The sequence below is a fragment of the Cyprinus carpio genome, chromosome A25, assembly GCF_018340385.1.
Source record: "Cyprinus carpio isolate SPL01 chromosome A25, ASM1834038v1, whole genome shotgun sequence".
NCBI lineage: Eukaryota > Metazoa > Chordata > Actinopteri > Cypriniformes > Cyprinidae > Cyprinus > Cyprinus carpio.
Window position 1 is genome coordinate 16020780 of NC_056596.1, and position 19790 is coordinate 16040569.

General features: G+C 35.9%; 1 protein-coding gene across 1 annotated transcript in view; it reads left to right on the top strand.

Moving 5' to 3' along the window:
• The window catches only part of LOC109071952 (N-acetyl-beta-glucosaminyl-glycoprotein 4-beta-N-acetylgalactosaminyltransferase 1-like), a 141476-nt gene that overhangs the window by 62702 nt on the left and 58984 nt on the right, over positions 1-19790 (top strand). The window contains exon 3 of the mRNA XM_042715708.1: positions 7497-7598. Within this exon, the coding sequence (XP_042571642.1) occupies positions 7497-7598 (102 nt within the window). The remainder of the gene's footprint in view (positions 1-7496; positions 7599-19790) is intronic.

Consider the following 19790-nt stretch of genomic DNA (forward strand, 5'->3'; position numbering starts at 1 on the left):
AATAGAAATCGTGCTTCAGTAATTTTGCGTTAATTGCGTTAAATTTATTTAAATGCGTTAAGGATTGTAAAATTAATCACATGCGTTAACGCATTAACGTTGACAGCACTAGTTAATATAAATTTTAGGTTGAGAATAAGAAAATTCTTTGAAAACCATTAGAAATCTCATTCATTCATTCATATATATATATATATATATATATATATATATATATATATATATATATATATATAATCCAGATTTTTATTTTTTATTTTTATAGTACAGTTCAGCTGTTCTGTTTGAGCTCTTGAATTGGTTAAATCAGGTGAAAAATCGTAGAGTCAACATAAAATGCCATTTGCAACATAATTTTCTTCTGTAACCTGGCATATTTCTGCTTGAAACAGGTTAATCAATGAGAAACAAAATCCAGGATGGGACTTGATTTTATCCACTGGCAACTAAAAAATAAAATATTTGATGTATATTTAAATATTAATATAAATGCATATTTTATTTTATTGAGGTCTGAAAAAAAAATGTAGTAATTAATGAATTATTTAGCCTGTAAAATGTCAGCTCAAAAATAAAATACATTTTAAAAGTTTAATATTAACATTAAGTTAATATTGTTTTTAATTAAAATAATTTAAGAAGCAAATTAGATAGTGTTTACCTCAGAAATTTTAAACATTAAAAATCATTTATACTGTTTAAAATTTTAAATAGCATACTTAATATAAGTTAAGTATGAGTTCTCAATTTTATGTTGCTTTCGTGCTAGAAGTTTTGGTTCAGCTCTGGGTTAAAAGAACCATACATTTTGGTTCTTTTAATTTGATCAGCATGAGAGAGTTCTTCCAAACTTCCAAATCCAAGAACCACTTTCAACACAATACAGTACAACTGTACAATAAGTCGTGCTTGTGAAGCCCCTCTGATTATTAGTGACAGCTGTGATGTGACAGTCATAGTCTGACAGCCTGTGCTGGATCAGTCCTGTCTCAAATGAGCGTGTATGGCAGCTCCGTCACCCCTGCTGTCCCCTGTCTCCTCCGTCCCGCTGGTCTGTCACTCTCCTCACCGCTGTGCGCCCCTGACTGATACCAGATCAGCAGTAGGAGGAGAAAAGTGCTGGTGTGAGATTTGCACCTGCTGATAGTGCAGCGTACCATCTTCACAGAACAAATCTGACATGAGAGTTGTAAATTGTTTATGGTAAGAATTTATATATGAAGCAGTAATTATTCATTTAATTTACAGAAAGCTTACTGCTTACTGGCCCAAGTCAACAAAAAGTCTATGGGATTTTATTTTGCCTATTTTATCTGGCAGACAAAACTAAGATGTTGACCAATAAATTATGTAATACAGAAAACATTCCCAAAAAACAAGTATTCCAAGGCTGTGCACATTAATAACAAAGAGTTAAATGATTTGAGACATCGTCAGCATTGGATCATGTGACTGCTGTGCCAGTGAACTTCCTGTTTATTTGATTTTTCCAGTCCTTCAAAATGTTTCTTCTATGTAATGCTTTAACTATTTATGTATTCGTCTGTAAATCTCATTGAGAATTTTCCAGGTATTCAAAATGTTTCTTCTATGTAATGCTTTAACTATTTATGTATTCGTATGTAAATGTAGTTTTAAATAAGGAAATTATGCATATTCTTCACCATTAAAAAAAAAATCTAATTTTTGTAATAGAATTTAAATTCAAAACATAAAATAATTTTAACTATTATATACTTAAAATTGTACTTTACAAAATGAACTTTTTTATGCATTTATTATTTATGCATTTATTTTTTGTATTTATTTACTTTATTTACCAATTTTCTTTAGTTAGTTTCTTTAGATTAATTTTAACTTTATTATTGTAATGCGATGAATAAATAAATAAATACATGAATATCAATGAAAGTGTGTTTATTTATTTTTCTGCGTATAACTTAAATATTTCTGGCATTACAATAAATAACTAAAAATTCAATAAACATATGTATTATGCACAAACAAGTAAAATAAATATATTTATTTATTAAAATTATTTTTTATTTATTTATTGCATATAAATTAAATGTTTCTGGCGTGACAAACAATAAATAAATAAATAAATAAAAATTGTGAAGTAAATTTGTAAAGCATGTTTTTCATATATTTTGTTAAAATTTATTTAATTTAATTCATTTAATTTATGAGTTTCACTTGTGCTGATTTAAATTCTGTTACAATACTGAGAATTTTGTACATTTATCATTGCATCACATACAGTTCCAGCAGATGTTCAATAGGCGGTTCAATGTAGCAAAGCAATTCTGCAAATATCAAAACACTTCTGCAAGATGGAAACTTCCAAACATAAATGAAGTCTTTGTCACTGCTGTTGGTGGAGATCCTCGTGAGGGCGGGTAAGAACTGTTATGAGCTCATTCTTGACTTTCATCCACCGTTTTCCCAGAATGTCATGCCATTTTTCCAGCCCTCTTATCCAGGAACTTTGGTGTCCAGAGTGGCAGCCTTGTGTCAGACGTGTTGAGGGTCACTGGGAGTGTTAGTCTGGGATACCAGCTGAACATCCAAAAGCTGAAAACCCCCAAAAGTTTAAATTGTGGCTTGTTGACCTATAATATCCTATAATATCACCCCCCGTCCATTCATCCATCCTTACTTTCATCCATTCATCCCTCCCTCCTTAAATTCACCCATTAGTAAAAATTAATTAAATTAGTTCGTCAATTAATAATAAGTCTTAACTCACTAATGTTCATGTCTCCATCCATCCATCTCTCACTCCCTTTTTTATTCATCATCCATGCAGTAATTCATCTCTCCATCCCTCCTTAGATCCATCCATCCATTCTTTCTTTCATCCATCCCTCTCTCTATCCAACCCTCTGTCTATCTATCTATCTATCTATCTATCTATCTGGTTAAGAAATTACCAGTCGCCCGGTTCAGTTAACAGCTCTTGAGTTTTATCACAGTTTCATTTTGAAGTCCAATATTTACAAATCTGCCAGGCTCACTTCACTAATCACTGTTCTAATAACAGAATCACTGAACTTGAGATTGAGGTAAACGCAGCTAAAGCCTTTTTTTACTTATACTTGTTGTTCAAGTCATTGTATAAAGACAAATCATAAGCAAGCGAGTTTTCGTAAACGTAGCATGCTGTTGTTCGTCAGATGAATGCATTAACCTTGTGTGTATCACCTTTCCTGTTTTCACTCCAGCTAGTGTTTGTAGTTCATCAGAGCAGAGATGAAGATGACTGATGAAACTGATCGCTCGGGTCATTATCCTCCATGTTATAGGGCAGAGAAAATTAAAATTTGATTTGTGGAGGGGCTGTGTTTTGTCGTTCTGCCGGATAACCGGACGTGAAAAATGTGCCCCAGTCTCCTGCTCTTAGAGCGAGCCTGTTTACCCCTGAACAAGGAGAAATAATTAGGCTCCTTTATATTCTAGCCTCGTACTTGCAAACCCATCCTGGTTGCATGGTGAACATGCGTGGTGTTTGTCCCTTTGTCTTGAGAGGAGATCTGACTTCAGATCAGTTCTGCTGTGATTGTAATATTAGATGAGGCTGCAGTTTTGAAGAGGGAAGCTGGTTACGGATCAGCACTTGAGTTCAGCTCTAGCCAGAAGGTTTAGTTTGATGAACGCTCTTGTTATAATGAGAACAGTTGTGCACAAGTCACCTGAAACTCATTGTATTTAAAAAATTCATCATGTTTTGGCCTGGAGGTTTCACCTTGCGTTGTTTTCTTGCTGTCTTGATTCTTAATATTTGGTTGTAACAAGCAGAAAGATAATGACAATGTTTAAAATGCAATAGCTTACTGCATAAATACTGCATACTGCCTATTACTTAAAATATTATGTGAAATGAATTATTAGTCGGTAATTGTTGTTGTTGTTTTGAAAGAAGCTCATTTATTTTATCAAAAATATAGAAAAAAAGTATTTAAAAAAAAAACAATATTACCATTTAAAATAACTGTTTGCTATATTAATATATTGTAAAATGTAATTTATTTCTGTGATTCAAAGCTGAATTTACTCCAGTCTTCAGTGTCACCTGATCCTTCAGAAATCATTCTAATATGCTGATTTTCTGCTCAAGAAACATTTCTGATTATTATCAGTGTTGAAAATAGTTGTGCTGATACATATTTTTGTGGAAACCATTATTTTATGAATAGAAAGTTCGAAAGAGCAAATGTTTTATTTTATTTTATTTTTTTTTTTATTTAAAGGCCAACCTTTGTAACTTTATAAATGTATTAGCTGTCTCTTTTATACAATTGTAAGTATCCATGCAGAATTAAAGAATTAAAGTATTAATTTCTTTAAAAGAAATGTGATGGTGTTGAGTGAATTAAATACAAGTTTTTAATTATATTTAATTAATTAATACAAATTTATTTAGATTTATTTTTTTTGTTTGGGGGGGGGGGGTCACAAATAGGCAAACATGTTCTTTATTATTATTATTATTAGTAGTAGTAGTAGTAGTATTTTAATGTTTTCCACCAATTCATGGTCATGTGGTGTGACCAGTATGCAGAAACATACATGAACAACAAAAAAATATGATTGTGTAAACTCACATGTATTAAAAGTGTGATGAAAATATTAATCACATGATGTTTTTTCATACATTACATTTAATTTTCCTTAAATGGTATGAAAAAGTCTTCAAAACAGTGTGAAATCAGCATACAAATCATACATTTCTAAGAACTTAAATGATTTTTTTTTTACATTTCTCCTTTATCATTGACACTTTTGTTTATCATTGACCCTTATGAAAAAAAAAACATCTTTTAATCATTATTATGCTACTTTGTTGTCACATGACATTATGTGCATAATCCAAGCATTTGCATCCAGTTTTTATTTGAGAAATAAAAATAATTATTTTGTATCATGTGGAACACTTGCAGTCCAGTCAAATAATGCAACAGTGAAGTTATTATGGATAACATGAGGAAATACAAGGTCGATTTGAGTGCACTGCGTTATGGCATATAATCCCTATGCTCAGGTCATCTGGGTCTTGGTTGCATAGAGAAAATATGCATTCACAGTTTACATGCTTAACTATATCCTTGTGAGATATTAAGTATGGTTGTGGATTTGTGAACATAACCAGTCATTCCAGCTGTCAAATGAGACACATAATAACTAACGCAATATATAAAAGGCCTTTATTACCTTGACTTCTCTTCGACAGTATTGACTTTAAGCCACTCCTAATCGGGTTTTGTGATGCTTCAGCGCAGTTTTCAATTAGCACTGAACATTGACAAGAGACACATGACTGAAGCAGGAGATTAATATGGAGAGAAATTAACTGAGAGCTGAAGAGAAGAGAAGAGCGGTCTGTTTCTCTGCCGATGAGCTCATGAAAGAAAAGCTGCTGCTGAACCCAATGAACACGACGGACCATCGACAGACCAAATGAACAACTGAGCTGCTGTCTAATGGAAATACTGTTTCTGAAAGATCGGTGTAATTGGAAAATCTTAAACGGATGAATCCCACAAAACCGGTCATGAACATGTCCAGGTCACATTTCACCCCAGGATTAAAAGAAAAACTTATGTAATTATGTTTTACATTAAGCCCATTTTAGAATCATTATGATTTCTTATATTGTGATATTATTTGATTGACATTTTATGCACATTTTCACCCAAAATCCTTATTGTAATGCATCTGGACATGTTTGTTTGTTTGTTTTTAATTTTTTATTATTTTCAATGGCGATTCACATTACAGTATTTATACATTTAATAATAATAATATATATATATATATATAAATATAATATTAGAGAGAGAGAGAGAGAGAGAGAGAGAGAGTTGGTCCAAAGTCAGAGTTAAGAACGTCTTGAAAAAAAAAATATGTATGCGAATTGTATAATATCCAATAATTTTCATATTGTATTTTCAGGAATTTTTGAATATTTGTCCTCTCCCCAAATTTGTCATTACCGAAACACAGTTTATAATAATTTCATTAGAAGGGTTATATTGACCTATTAATATTTTGCTTACATCTACATTGTAAATATATGTTTCCCCCCCCCCATTTTTTAAATGTAAATCAATAACAATTACATTTTTAGCAATATTTCAAGTGTAATTTATGAGATTTGTTGTATTTTGAAATTTTGATTTTTCTTTGTAAAAGGCAAAAAGTTGATCATACTGATTTAAATGTTAAGGATCCATTAGCTGGAATATACATTGAACCAAAAACTATCATAACATCTTAGTTGACAATTCAGTATACTTTAGTTTTGACAAAACATCCCATGTTTTGGTAGTGACTGCAGATTTTCGGTAGTGACAGTAATGCTTTGACAGCAACCACATCACATTACAGAATTTTAACTTGCAAACTAAAACTGCATAACTGTACTAAAATTTAGTTTATTTCCCCCAAATATGAGGATTATGTGTTCCATTTTGTCACTACCGAAACAATGATGACATGTTTTGGTCATGACTGTTTCGGTAGTGACAAATTTATGGGATAACACCCAAAAAAATAAAAAATATCATTACTGAAACTCCACCAAATGTTTTTGTTAGTTTTGGTAGTTTTGAACCTATCTCAAAGATGCTTATCAGCACATGGTTAGCTATCCCTGTTCTGAACAGTTGTATACACATAAAAATAAATTATATGGAATAACTCCCAAAAACGTGTGCTTAATTGCAGAAAAAAGGTGTTCAGTTGTGACGTTCCTTTGAGTAACACAGATTTTTCAGACTTTTGAACACATTTACCTCAAAATGATGGGGCCTATCTACTCACCCTGTAGCTATGAGAGAGAGAGACACAAACATATGTCCTGATCATAAATGTAGGGGTGTAGTTAATTTCAGTCTCAGCCAATGGACTGAAACATGCACTGTTTCGGTAATGACATCGAAAATGCGGGACACATTTTTTTTTACATAAAGTTTCATAATCTACAAAGAAAATATAAAAAAAAGGTTTTTTTTTAGCTTCACTTTTTAAAATAATCAAAAAGATATTTTTGAAAACAACAATGGAAAAAATTACAAAAAATATTTCAATGTATTTTTTCTAAATTGAAATTTAGGGGTTAGGGTTTGGGACAGCCACCTCCCAATTGAAAGTACCCAATAAATGATGATTGTATTTATATTAAGCTTACTAATATTTTAAATATTATTGTGGCTTTCAATAGAGAATAGAAGGAACTTAGTAAACATCCAAGATTTGAATACTGAAATGCTTTTTAATTGTGTTTTTTGGTTGTGGGACAGCAGTTTGGACCAATTTGGATGGCCAATGTATCTATATATATATATATATATATATGTATATATATATATATATATATATATATATATATATATATATAAAACACATTAAAAAAAATTAACATTTAAAAATGTTTAAAAAAGTATTTATGGAAATGCGTAGTGTTGACATGGCTGTCTCTCTCTGTTTCTCTCTAGCAGGAAGATGAGCCCAACGCTAGCATCGTTCATGACAAAGATCAAGCTGAAATCCGCAAGTTCCTCGCACACAAGTACAAAAAGTTGCCATGGAAACCAGAGGTAAGAGTATCATGCTTGTCATTTTATTTTTGTCATTTTCCCGTTGGACAATGACTCATTATCACTTTCTTTTGTTTGTTGTCAGCTGTGTAAGTTCTTAATGAGAAGTTCTCAAACCTCTTAATAAGCACATGTTGGCTGGACCATTTTCTGTAACATGCAATTTTGTGTATCTGAACAAACTGTATTGCTGTCAGATTTTAATATCAGCTGTAATATCTGACAAGACTTAGCCCACGATTTCAGGGCTCAAGTTAAATTGCTCATTAGTATTCAAAGTCTGAGCGTGCTTGTTCTTGTAATTTTCTTGAATTAACTGGATTGAACTGCTGCTCAACCTACTGGATAAGAAAAGAAGCCAATTTGGAAAATTATTGTATTTTTTTTGATTTTGCTGGAATGTGTGGAAGTTTTTGTTTTTTTTTTTTTTTTGTGGCAGAACAAAAAACAAAACAACAACAACAAAGCAAGATTTATACTCGGAATTCTAAGAAGTAAAAGTTATTTTTGTTGTTTGTTATGTTGTTGTTGTTGTGAGAAGATAATAAGTGTTGTGTAATAAGTTGTTGTTATTATTTTTAATTTTTCTGTGGCAGAAAAAAAGCAATATTTAAACTCAGAATTCCAAGAAAAAAAAAATCTAAATTGTGAGATATAAACTCAGAATTGTGAGATGAAAAGCAAGTACCTTATTTATTTCTTTTAATTCCATACTGGAAACAAGCTTCCATACTAAACAGTTGGGATGATGATGATGTTTTAAATTGGATGGTTTATCCACATCCAGTAAAGTGACATTATTGTCATAATTATTCCCATTAGTTAAAGTAAAAAGGTTTTCTCCTAAGCTGCTTATTTGTGAAAGCACAGGATTTAACTCAGGAGTGCTCAGAACGGTGAGCATTTCAGCCCATGAGGCCCATCAACCAAACCAGCACATGCAGAATAATGAGCCAGAGCCGCTATAGAAATCAGTATGAATGCAGATGAATTAAATGCACCATTTTAAAATAATAATGCAGAGGTGGGAATATTCTGCTGGTGAATGGCAGCGGTTTGTTGACTCTCTCAGGTCCAGTAAATACAAGGCTTTCAAACTCACTAGCCAGGTAATTATACAGCTATTGGCACAGTAAATAAAGTAAGATAGCGAGTGATTTTCCCACCTCACCGTTGCTGAAGTCTAGAATAGAGCGCTGCGGCTGACTGTCCGTGTAAGTGAACATTCAGAAAAGACGTGCCGCTTTGGTGCCTCCAGTTGTAGACGGATTCAAGCTGTTGCGGATGTTCCAGCATGACAATAGCGCTGTGCTTGAAGCGAGGTGCATACAGAAACGCTTTACTGAGTCTGTGGAAAATTCAACTGACCTTCACAAAGGCCAGACCTGATCCCCTCTCAGCTTTTTTTTTTGACAACTTAATGTTAAAGTATTTGTTCTGATCATATTTTCAGCCTATTTTCATAGGGATGCACCGATATTATTATTAATATTTTAAATGTGATAACCAATATTAAAATTATACGCTATAAAAATATCAATTCAGACTAAAAATGCATGTAATAGTGAATTTGAACATCACAACACTATAATGTACAGCATGAACAGATTACATTCACTAAAGATTACAGTTAACAGTGTCATAAAATGTAATTTAATTAAAATTTAAATAAAATAGTGTTTAATGATTAACTTAAAGTTAGTGTTAAATTACAGCACTTACATTTTTGTTTTATTTGTTGTTTATTTAAAAATGTTTAATTATGATTAGAATTAATAGTCAGATGATAGTCAGTGTTCTTTTAATATTATTTAATACTATTGAAGTATTTATTAAGATTTTGAATTAGCTTTTATTTTTAATATTGTAATTTTAGTAATTCATGTTGTGTTTTTGTCATTTTTATTGTTTTTTATATATTTCCATTTAGCTTTATTTTATTTTATTTTATTTTATTTTATTTTATTTTATTTTATTTTATTTAAGCTTGATTTCAGCTACAGATTTCTAGTTGTAGTTGTAGCAATAACAATAATGCTGATAGTAGTATAAATATAAAGTTGTTTTTTATAAAGAAGAATATATATAAAAATTTTTGAATTTTATTTTATTTTAATGTAAATTTAATTCAGTTAATTGTGATAATGTTTTACTGGAGTCCTGACTAAATGTAAAAAATAAAATAAAAGCATGTACAATTAAATATTTGCTAAAATTTATCCAATTTATTTACAGATAAATAATAAAAATCTCTAATATTGTCCGATAACCGATATGGTACTGATATATCGTGCCTCCCTACATTTTTTTCATCTTGTCTGTTTTTGCTTTTCTCTTGCGTGTTAGCAACTGAATGTTGTGTTGAGTGTGGGCCACAGTTGCTTCTGGGGAATGGATGGCTGGTCCCTGACAGGTCTCACACGCCGTGTTATTTATAGGAGTGAGCACAGTTGATACCCAGCCGAATAACAGCCCTGGGATCAGGCAGGTGTTCACAGCTTAGCAAAGCAAACACAGGCTGGTATCGCTTGGAATTGGAGCAATTATTTTGTGAATCTGGGCACGAGAGGTATGGCTCGTGGTTTTGTGAGACCATTGATGAAGCTGGCTGTGGCAACGATGAAAAAAAATCTGACAGACCTTGAACCCTTCATGTGGAGAGATGCAGGTGTGAGGCTAAGGGGAACGCTTTGATGGAGGATTGACGGTAATGGGCACCCAGACCATTAGCAGGACTATAGACCGTTGACGGGGTCCTGAATTTATGGCACTTTATAGATTAACTGTAACGCCAGTGGGCCGCATGCTACATCAGTTCCATATAGAAGACTTTGACCTCCGGCCTTTCGATGCTCAGTTTCATGGCCACTTTTGTTGCCTCTGTGCTAAGAGCATCATTGCTTTTTTTCCCCTCCTCTGAGGATGCTATCTATTTCCTTCTTTGAGGAACTCTCTTTAGTCTCCCAGTTGCCACTAAATGACAGTGCTGGCAGCAGTTATCCGAAGCCATTATGTGTCATTAGAGAGTTGAGAAAATTGTGAACATCAGCGACTTCCCATCGGGTTATTACAGTACAGTCACGAAGACCAGAGCGGGTAGGATATCTTTATTAAATCTTTGATGTCTCAAGCACAAACATCTTCTGTAGCAACTACATAGCTATAGATGATCAAAACTGGCTAGTCAGTGGTCTTCAGGAAGGTCTTGAGGAAGTGGTGAATGCTTAGGGAAGTTAGCGTGACTCCAGTTTAACATATTTTGTAGGGAGTGGTTAAAATACATAAGATATGTTATTGCATTCAAAACAGCTAGATGGAGTATAACAGGCCGAAGATTGTTGCGCTCTGATTTGAACTTGACACGTTGTCGCAAAAGCATAACGTTTATGATGGTGTCACAAACAGTTCGCTGTTTGTAATGCCTGATCAAGAAAAAAAAAACGTACGTATAAAACATAGTAGCTTAGCATAACATCAAAATGCGGTCACACTTAGTTTTATTTTATTTATTGTTATTTCAATAGGACTCCCCACGATTAGGAATCTTATGCGAGGGCGAAAGATTCCCCGACCAGATTTCGCAACAGATTTTTTCACACAAATTTGCCATATTGACCAACATAAAGTTGAAAATGTGAGTGTTTTATACATCCCTAAACTATTTATAAACAAGACAATGGACCTATTTTTGGTCCATTAGTCGATTATTCTGATTTATGCAAATGTTTAGTTAATTTAGTGCATTGTGGAGCAGATTGATTTGATTGGTAATACTGTAAACTAAGCTAAAAGGCTAATCCACTAATGGTATGTTAAACCAGTACATTAAATGATTAGTTTGCAGGATCTAAGCTAATTAAGAATACACAAAAACAAGAAATCTATAATTTAAACATTCAGCCGATTATAAACTGTGAAATAGAACTCAATTTGGAACATCGAACACAGAATTCAGTTCTCTTTCAAATCGCCTCACACTTTAACTGATGAATACACTTGAAACGGTCTCAAAATAGCCACCCCAGCAAGTATTCTCATAAACACAGTCAGTTACATCTTACAAAGGTGAACATAAACAGAAGGCAGTCGGGTGTGGAACAGTATATTGGTCCGTGCAGTGGGTCTTAAAGTGACAGCAGCCAATAAATACCTGCTGCTGTCTGTGTCGTTTTTTCTTAATCAAACAACGAAACACAACTTAATCGTAACACTTAACATTAATCTGTATTTAATATATACAGTGAACACTAAAAAGTAGAAATATCTGTCTCCCCCGCCCCCTTTTTTAATGATCTGAAAAATGATCTGATCTATGAATCAAAGACCATAATATGAACTGAACCGTGTTGTAAGTAGCAGTGCTTCGTGGGATTGTAGTTATTTTTTTCTCTGACTAAAGCCATTAAATATGTACCTTTGTCTTTTTGTCCGATTTTCAAATACTTTTTGGTTTCAAATGAACATTTTTAATGTAGTGGCTCTCCTTGTTGCTGGTTAATTTGGTTTATGGCTTATAACTCTTTCACAAATACTTTTTAAAAATTCCTATTGGTAATTTAAAGAGAAAAACCCATTCGGAACCAAGGCTGCTGTAAAAAATGCACCATAGAAATGCTTTGGGGTATCAGATGACTTGGGACGTCACTAATCAGCTTGTTGGTTATGTTGGACTAGTCGACCAATTTGGCTCATTCTACACTGGCAGTGTAGCATACGGTCTGTACCAACTCGAGAGAGCAATCCTACATTAGATGCCCAGAGATGCATGTCTCTAATGCCCAATCCCAGAGGCATTATGGGTGACAAATGGTGCCATTGTTATTCTGAGTGGTGGCGGATTGTTTGTCTATGTCATGCACAAACCTGCTTTTTTTGTTGTGCTTGAGACAGGAGGAGAGTGTGGAGTGAAGCAGGTCAGTCTGGTATTGAGAGGATTTAGATCAATGGGCCTCCACCAGAATGACTGTGAAAAGTGAAGGTCATGTTTTTTTAGACTTCCTCGTGGGATATGAGGTTTGCTCAAAGAAATACAATAGGCTCCTGGGAAAAGTATTACTCTGGATATTCTTTGTGCTGGAACAGAGCCATCTCATCTGGCTCTGTAAAGTTTGTACAATGTGATTTTCTGACCGGTGAGTCACAGATATTTGGTAGCATGTGAACCCTACCAAAGATTCCCAAACACAACTCTCATGGGGCGTTCACGGCGTTTGCAGTGACAAAGCGTCTACAAGTCATTCATTTTCAGTGAGAGTTGGAGCTCTGGTTAGCATTAGCTACCGGTAGATGCTGGAACTGTACCTTTAAGCAAGAATTATTATTATGTAATTCAATTATTTTATTAAATTAAATGTAATCATTTTTATAATAATAATTCATTTTCACTAGTTAATAATTCTAGCTAGATAAGACATCAAGATCTGTGGAGCGTTTCCTAAAAGTTAACAATAGAGTTCAATAGAACTTGTGACTATAGTTAGCTAACAATGATTTGGGAAACCCACCCCTGTTAGAATTAGTGTTTAGCCCCCCCATTGTAGATGATGTTACAGCACATTTATGCAAGGAACATTATTTTACATTTAAGGTATGTTACATTAAAAATTATAATAATCAAAAAAAAAAAAAAAAAAAGATACATTAATTTTCTATAAAAATAAAAAGCATAATTCCAGCCAGATAAGACAAAGAGATCAGGTTACCATTAGCAGTTAACCCCTAAAATTTAATTAATTAAATAATTAATTTCAGCCAGATAAGACATAGAGATTAAGCATTAGCAGTTAACCCATACTGGTAGATGATGTAACTGCACCTTTATGCATCATGAAACATTATTATATATTTAATTTAAAATAATAATAATAATAATAATAAAATTAATTTTTTAGAAAAATTAAAAATACATTCATTTTCTGTAAAAAATAAAATGCACATCTTCAACCAGTTAAGACATTAATTTTCTTAGTGTAGGTTATTATTTATAGCAATAATTCAGCAATGATGTGACAGGCTGATGTCATTGTGCCCCTAAAAGCTTTGTAACATTAATCTGAGGAGCGTGTCTCTCTTTCTCTCCGTCTTCCCAAATACAGGTCATTAGCACCAGTTCTGGGAAGCAGCATGGGTTTTATTAATGCATTAATGAGAGTGTTTGATTACTATCATCAATCAATGAGGCCATGTGACATCATAAAGGACACAGATGAGTGATAGCTTGAGAGATCAATCGATGGATACATAAAACAGCACAACAACCAATCCAGTTGATATATGCCATTTCTCACTGTTCATGTTGGTATAGATTTAAATCTTGAGTGTATTGAATGACACTGTTCTGCCTTTTACTGGTTTCATGCAATTAGACTCAGTGATAATTGGTATAAGTCAATGAAATCCTGAGAACACTGACCTCTTTTGTATCCATGTTTGTGTAAGTACCTGTCCCGCTGAACATTTTCTGGATTTTTATTTTATTTTATTTTATTTTACAACAGCATTTGTTTGCAACATTTGGTTTGATATTTTGTATCTAATGCGGTGACCAGTGTGAACTTTGAGGATCATTGAATTGAATTCTAATTCATTATTGAATCAGTCCATTTCATTCACAAATATTCGGTCTGATTTGCGAACTGGATCACTGAAAAGAACCGTTTCCAAAGAGCCATTCATTGACTGGTTCTTGAGTTAATAGCTGACTAGAGAGAAGACTGTCACTGAATAAATTTAAATCTCAGTCTGTTTATCACACAAAGCTTTTATATGAGTTCATAAGACTTGGAATATACAATTTTGTTAGCAATCATTGCACTTTCGTAGCTATGAATCAAGCGTGCGGGAGATATCACATAAGGATTATATAAACGTTGGAGACACATTCCATATTTACAAGGCGTTTAATCAAAACTTCCCCATAAAAATCCCTGTGGTTTAAACAAGAATGGCACTCTATGAAAATACAGTATGTTCTGCTTGATGGTGTTTATTTATAGCCGTAGAATCGCAGGGTTAATCTTTGTGGCCTAGTTTGTGGGCTGGTACCAAGGATAAAAACTCAGCACAAATGAGAGACTGGCTCACTGAATTCAACAGGGTACACAATAAAACAGCTGTGAGAATTGAATCAACATGTTTGTTATTGATGTTTATATCATTCACTGTGGTTGTATGTATGTGCAGAAACAGAAACTATTTTCAGACTATTTCTGTACATTAGCAACCTTAATTTCCCCCAAATGGAAATTCAGGTCGGCTGTGACATCAGATCGGATGGAAATAAATGTGCTCTTGGATCACCATGAGGTCACTGCTATCAGACCTGCTGTTAAAGTGAACGTATCATTCACTTTTTAATAATTTTTTGTTTTTCCTGAACATTATAACTTATATAACTTTTCTTGTGTGGAATACAAAAGAAGATATTAAAAAAAAAAAAAAAGTCTCTATTCAGTAGAAGTCAATGGGGTCTAAAGTTGTTTGGATATTGTTCTTTCTCATAATATCTTCTTTTGACTTTAAAGAAAGTCATACAGGTTTGGAACAACGTGAGGGTTAGTAAATGGTGACAGAATGTTCTTTTTTTCTTTTCTTGTTACCTTACCTTTAAGACTAATCTCTATTATGATTGGCTAACCTTTTCACATGGATGTCACTGCTTGCGTACGGGTTGCAGGTTTGTTGATGTCGAGGCCAATATAGTTAGCACTGCTTCACCCAAGGCTTCAAATGGTGACAAAATATGGCTCTAATGCAAAAAAAAAAAAAAAAAGAGAAACGTTTCCAATAATAATTTAAAATGTATTCTAGACCCATTGGCGAAAGTCTGGGAAATGCTGCATGCATAAATATGTGGTTTTGTCATATAATTTAGTGAGGTGGAATTAATTACACATTCATGGTGTGTTATTACATTAGCAAAATTTCAGTGAAAATTTGTGTGCAAAAAAGTCCATTGTCTATCGTCAGTAGTGTAGCGATGTATGAACATTTTCAAATGTTCGCTAAACTTACAATAACATTTCGTCCATGTAATATGACTGTGCCTTTACAGTCTGCTTTAACTGTGATGTCCATTATCATTACACAAACAAATGACTCTTATGAACTGAGTCAGTTAAAAAAAAATCATGAGATGGTAAATAAATAAATAGCCTAGTATTTTAAAAATCATTCAGATATTTGACAAAAAATATTATTGGTCATTGCTTAGCATATTGAGGTTCAAGCATAATGTTTATTAAATTGTAATTGTTTCTCATTTGTAACTCAATTGTAATTCATTAATTGATTCATGACAGAATTAATTATTGTTATATTTTTATATATATTTTTTTTTTTTGGCAGTATATATATATATATATATATATATATATATATATATATATATATATATATATAAATGAACATTTATGCTATAACATTTTATGTTATATTTATTATTATATAGTTATAATATAATAAAACCAAAAAAAGTCATTTGGATCCACAATGTTTTTTTTTTTGGAGCTCAAGTTCTTGACACAACCTTGAAGATTGAAGATGAGCTAGTTTTGCAGCTTTGTTTAGATTTTGAATGTTGAAGTATATCAACAAATGCCTATTTCAAAATCATTTTTTTGCATGATATGACTCCTGTAGGAAAGGCCTTGAAATTGCATCACCAACCACTTCACACTTTCTCAGCAAGACGCCAACCATTTCCTCCTGAACCTGAGGTCAGTTACCGAAACGACTATTAGATAAAGTACAGAACTGATGGGTTGACCGAGTTCACTTCAGCTATGATGGTCAGGAACATTTGTTCATCAAAGATTCATTGTAAACTGATGCAACCAAAGTTTCTCCACTTCATGAAAGCGAATGAATTTCCCTCCAGTACTTCAACCGCAACGTGCCTTTATTCCTTTAGTCTCTGCGGTGCATGCAAAAGTGGTGTGTACCAGAATTCTGCTTCTGATCTTCTCGTATTGATCGCATTTAGAGAATTCACAGAGGGAGAGAAAGGAATCAATTTCGCTCCAGCAGCAAGGAATAAACAATAACTCCCAGTTCTCTTCTGTCTGCTCGAGTCTAATGTCTTCTGACAGACACCAAATAAAATACACTGGGTTGAAAGTGTAGCTGGCTGTCTAATGTGAATAAGTTGGTTCTATTTGTGGGGCTTAAAGAGCGTTAACTGACATGGGCGAGAGCCGGCGTTCTCGGTATTGCGCGTGGTCATCCATGCTTTAGCGTGCTAATTGATGCTAACGGTTTGTGACGCGGCCCATCAGAAGCTAGCGCCGTGAGCACGTTCTGAAACGATTAGATTTTTCTTCTGGGCTGGAAAATGTTCTGGTTTTGCTGCCTTTAGCTCCGGGCTGTAACACCTCTGATGTTCTGCGCTGTGTGTTGTTGTGGTTTTCAGGGAGCCTGTAGATGCTGCGTAGAACAATGTGCCAGAACACCAGTCATCTAAACTGTTGTCATGTTTTATTCATGCTCAACTCCTCGTGGATCAAAATGCGGCAGTGGTCAGCATAGGATTAGATCTACATCCCTTCCTCTGACGGATCTTCAGTGGTTTGGTGACAGTCCCTGGTGTCATTCTGCTGTAAATCTGTAAATCTGCTGTTAAAAAAAATCCCCCCTTTTTAACCAAGATGGCGGCGCGTCCACACGCAGCGGCTTCTCTCTGTCCCGACAGAACGGTGTTTTCGTGTTTTTTGTCTTGTGAGTCGCAGTGTTTTTGTACGTCGTCATCGCGTCTATCTGTCTTTAAGCGCGCATACAGTCGTGAGTTTCTGCTGGATGTCGGCAGAGGTGCATTTTTAGAGTTAAACTCCGTGCACGCGGAACAGCTGCGGGCCATCGGACTACTCCGGAGGCCTACATCATCACCGACCTCCACTACTGCATCTCGCCCACAGCGGAGGCGCCACAAGCGGCGTGAGAGGAAGCAGAAGAGGGGTGAGCGCGGAGGTATCCGGGCTAGGCTAACGGCTAACCCACACAAGCCATCTATCCCCACCATCGTACTGGCTAACGTACGCTCTTTGGACAATAAACTGGACTACATCCGATTACTACGTTCAACTCAGAGGACTGTAAGAGACTGTTGTGTGTTTGTATTCACGGAAACATGGCTCAGCGACAGCGTTCCGGACTGCGCCATTCAGCTCGACCAGCTGACGTGCTATCGAGCAGACAGAGCTCGCGTCGCGGGAGGAAAAACCCGCGGCGGCGGGCTTTGTGTTTACATCAATGACGCGTGGTGCTGCGATGCTGTTGTGATCTGCAAACACTGCTCACCCCTGGTGGAGTTCATGATTATTAAGTGCCGGCCATTCTACTTGCCGAGGGAATATACTGCCATACTGCTCGTTTCGGTTTACATTCCCCCGAACAACAACAGCAACAGGAACGATGCACTAAATGAACTGTACCAGCACATCAGTGAGCAGCAGACAGCACACCCCGATGCTTTTCTCATCATAGCTGGGGATTTCAACCATGCTGACTTAAAGAGTGTGTTTCCAAAAATACAACACATTAACTTTCCAACGCGAGGTAATAACATTTTAGACTTTGTTTACACCACACAGAGAGGAGCTTACAAAGCCCTCCCCCTCCCCCACCTCGGTGCCTCAGACCACATCACTGTCATGCTAATGCCTGCATACAGATCGCTCGTTAAAGTCGCTAAACCAGTTCAGAAACAGATTCAAGTGTGGCCAGAAGGGTCGTCTGACGCTCTTCAGGACTGCTTTGATACAACTGACTGGAATATGTTTTAAGTAGGCTGCCACTTACAATAACTCCACTGACCTCCAGGAGTACTCGGAGACTGTCACTGCCTACATCACCAAGTGTATTGAGGATGTAACAGTCACAAAAACCATTACTGTCCGGGCCAACCAGAAGCCGTGGATGACAGGGGAAGTCTACAGACTCCTGGAGACGCGGAATGCTGCCTTCAGAGCTGGAGATGAGGGGGACTGAGAACAGCCAGGGCCAACCTATCCCGCGGCATCAGATTGGCTAAGAGACAGTACTCCAGGAGGATAGCCCATCGTTTCAGCGACAGCAGAGACACTCGGAGCCTGTGGCAGGGGATACAGACCATTACGGACTACAAGCCCCCACAGCGGACCTGTGACAGCAACATCTCTCTGCTGAACGAGCTGAACACCTTCTTCGCTCGCTTTGAGGCACAAAACAGCTCCACTGCACAGAAGACTCCACCTCCTCCCAGTGACCAGGTGATGATGCTGACCCCGGACAGCGTGAGGAGATCCTTCAGCAGGATCAATGCACGCAAAGCTCCGGGTCCTGACAACATTCCTGGGCGTGTACTGAGAGACTGTGCAGCAGAACTCACTGATGTCTTCACAGACATTTTCAACATCTCACTGAGTCAGGCTGTTGTTCCCACATGCTTCAAAGCTACCACCATCATTCCAGTCCCGAAGAAGCCATCTCCATCCTGCTTCAATGACTACCGTCCTGTTGCACTTACTCCCATCCTCATGAAGTGCTTCGAACGGCTAGTCATGCACCACATCAAGTCTGCCCTACCCCCCTCTCTGGACCCATTCCAGTTTGCATATCGGTCCAACCGGTCGACCGATGATGCCATCTCAACTGCCCTCCACTCAGCACTCACACATCTAGAGAAAAAAGACTCATACGTCAGAATGCTGTTCATAGACTTCAGTTCAGCATTCAACACAATCATCCCTCAACAGCTCATTCACAAACTGGTCGAGCTGGGGGCTCAACACTTCGCTGTGCAACTGGCTGTTGGACTTTCTGACTGGAAGACCTCAGGCAGTACGTGTCCGGCAGCAACACATCCAGCACCATCACACTGAACACTGGGGCCCCCCAAGGATGTGTGCTGAGCCCCCTCCTCTTCACTCTGCTGACACACGACTGCACACCGTCACACAACTCCAACCTCTTCATTAAGTTTGCGGATGACACGACTGTGGTGGGTCTCATTAGCAACAGAGATGAGACAAACTACAGGAGCGAGGTGAGCCGCCTGGCCGGGTGGTGCAGTGACAACAATCTCTCTCTGAACGTGGAGAAGACGAAGGAGATTGTTGTCGACTTCAGGAGAGCGCACACTCAGCATGTTCCTCTGACCATCAACGGTGCGACTGTGGAGAGAGTGAGCAGCACCAAGTTCCTGGGTGTGCACATCAC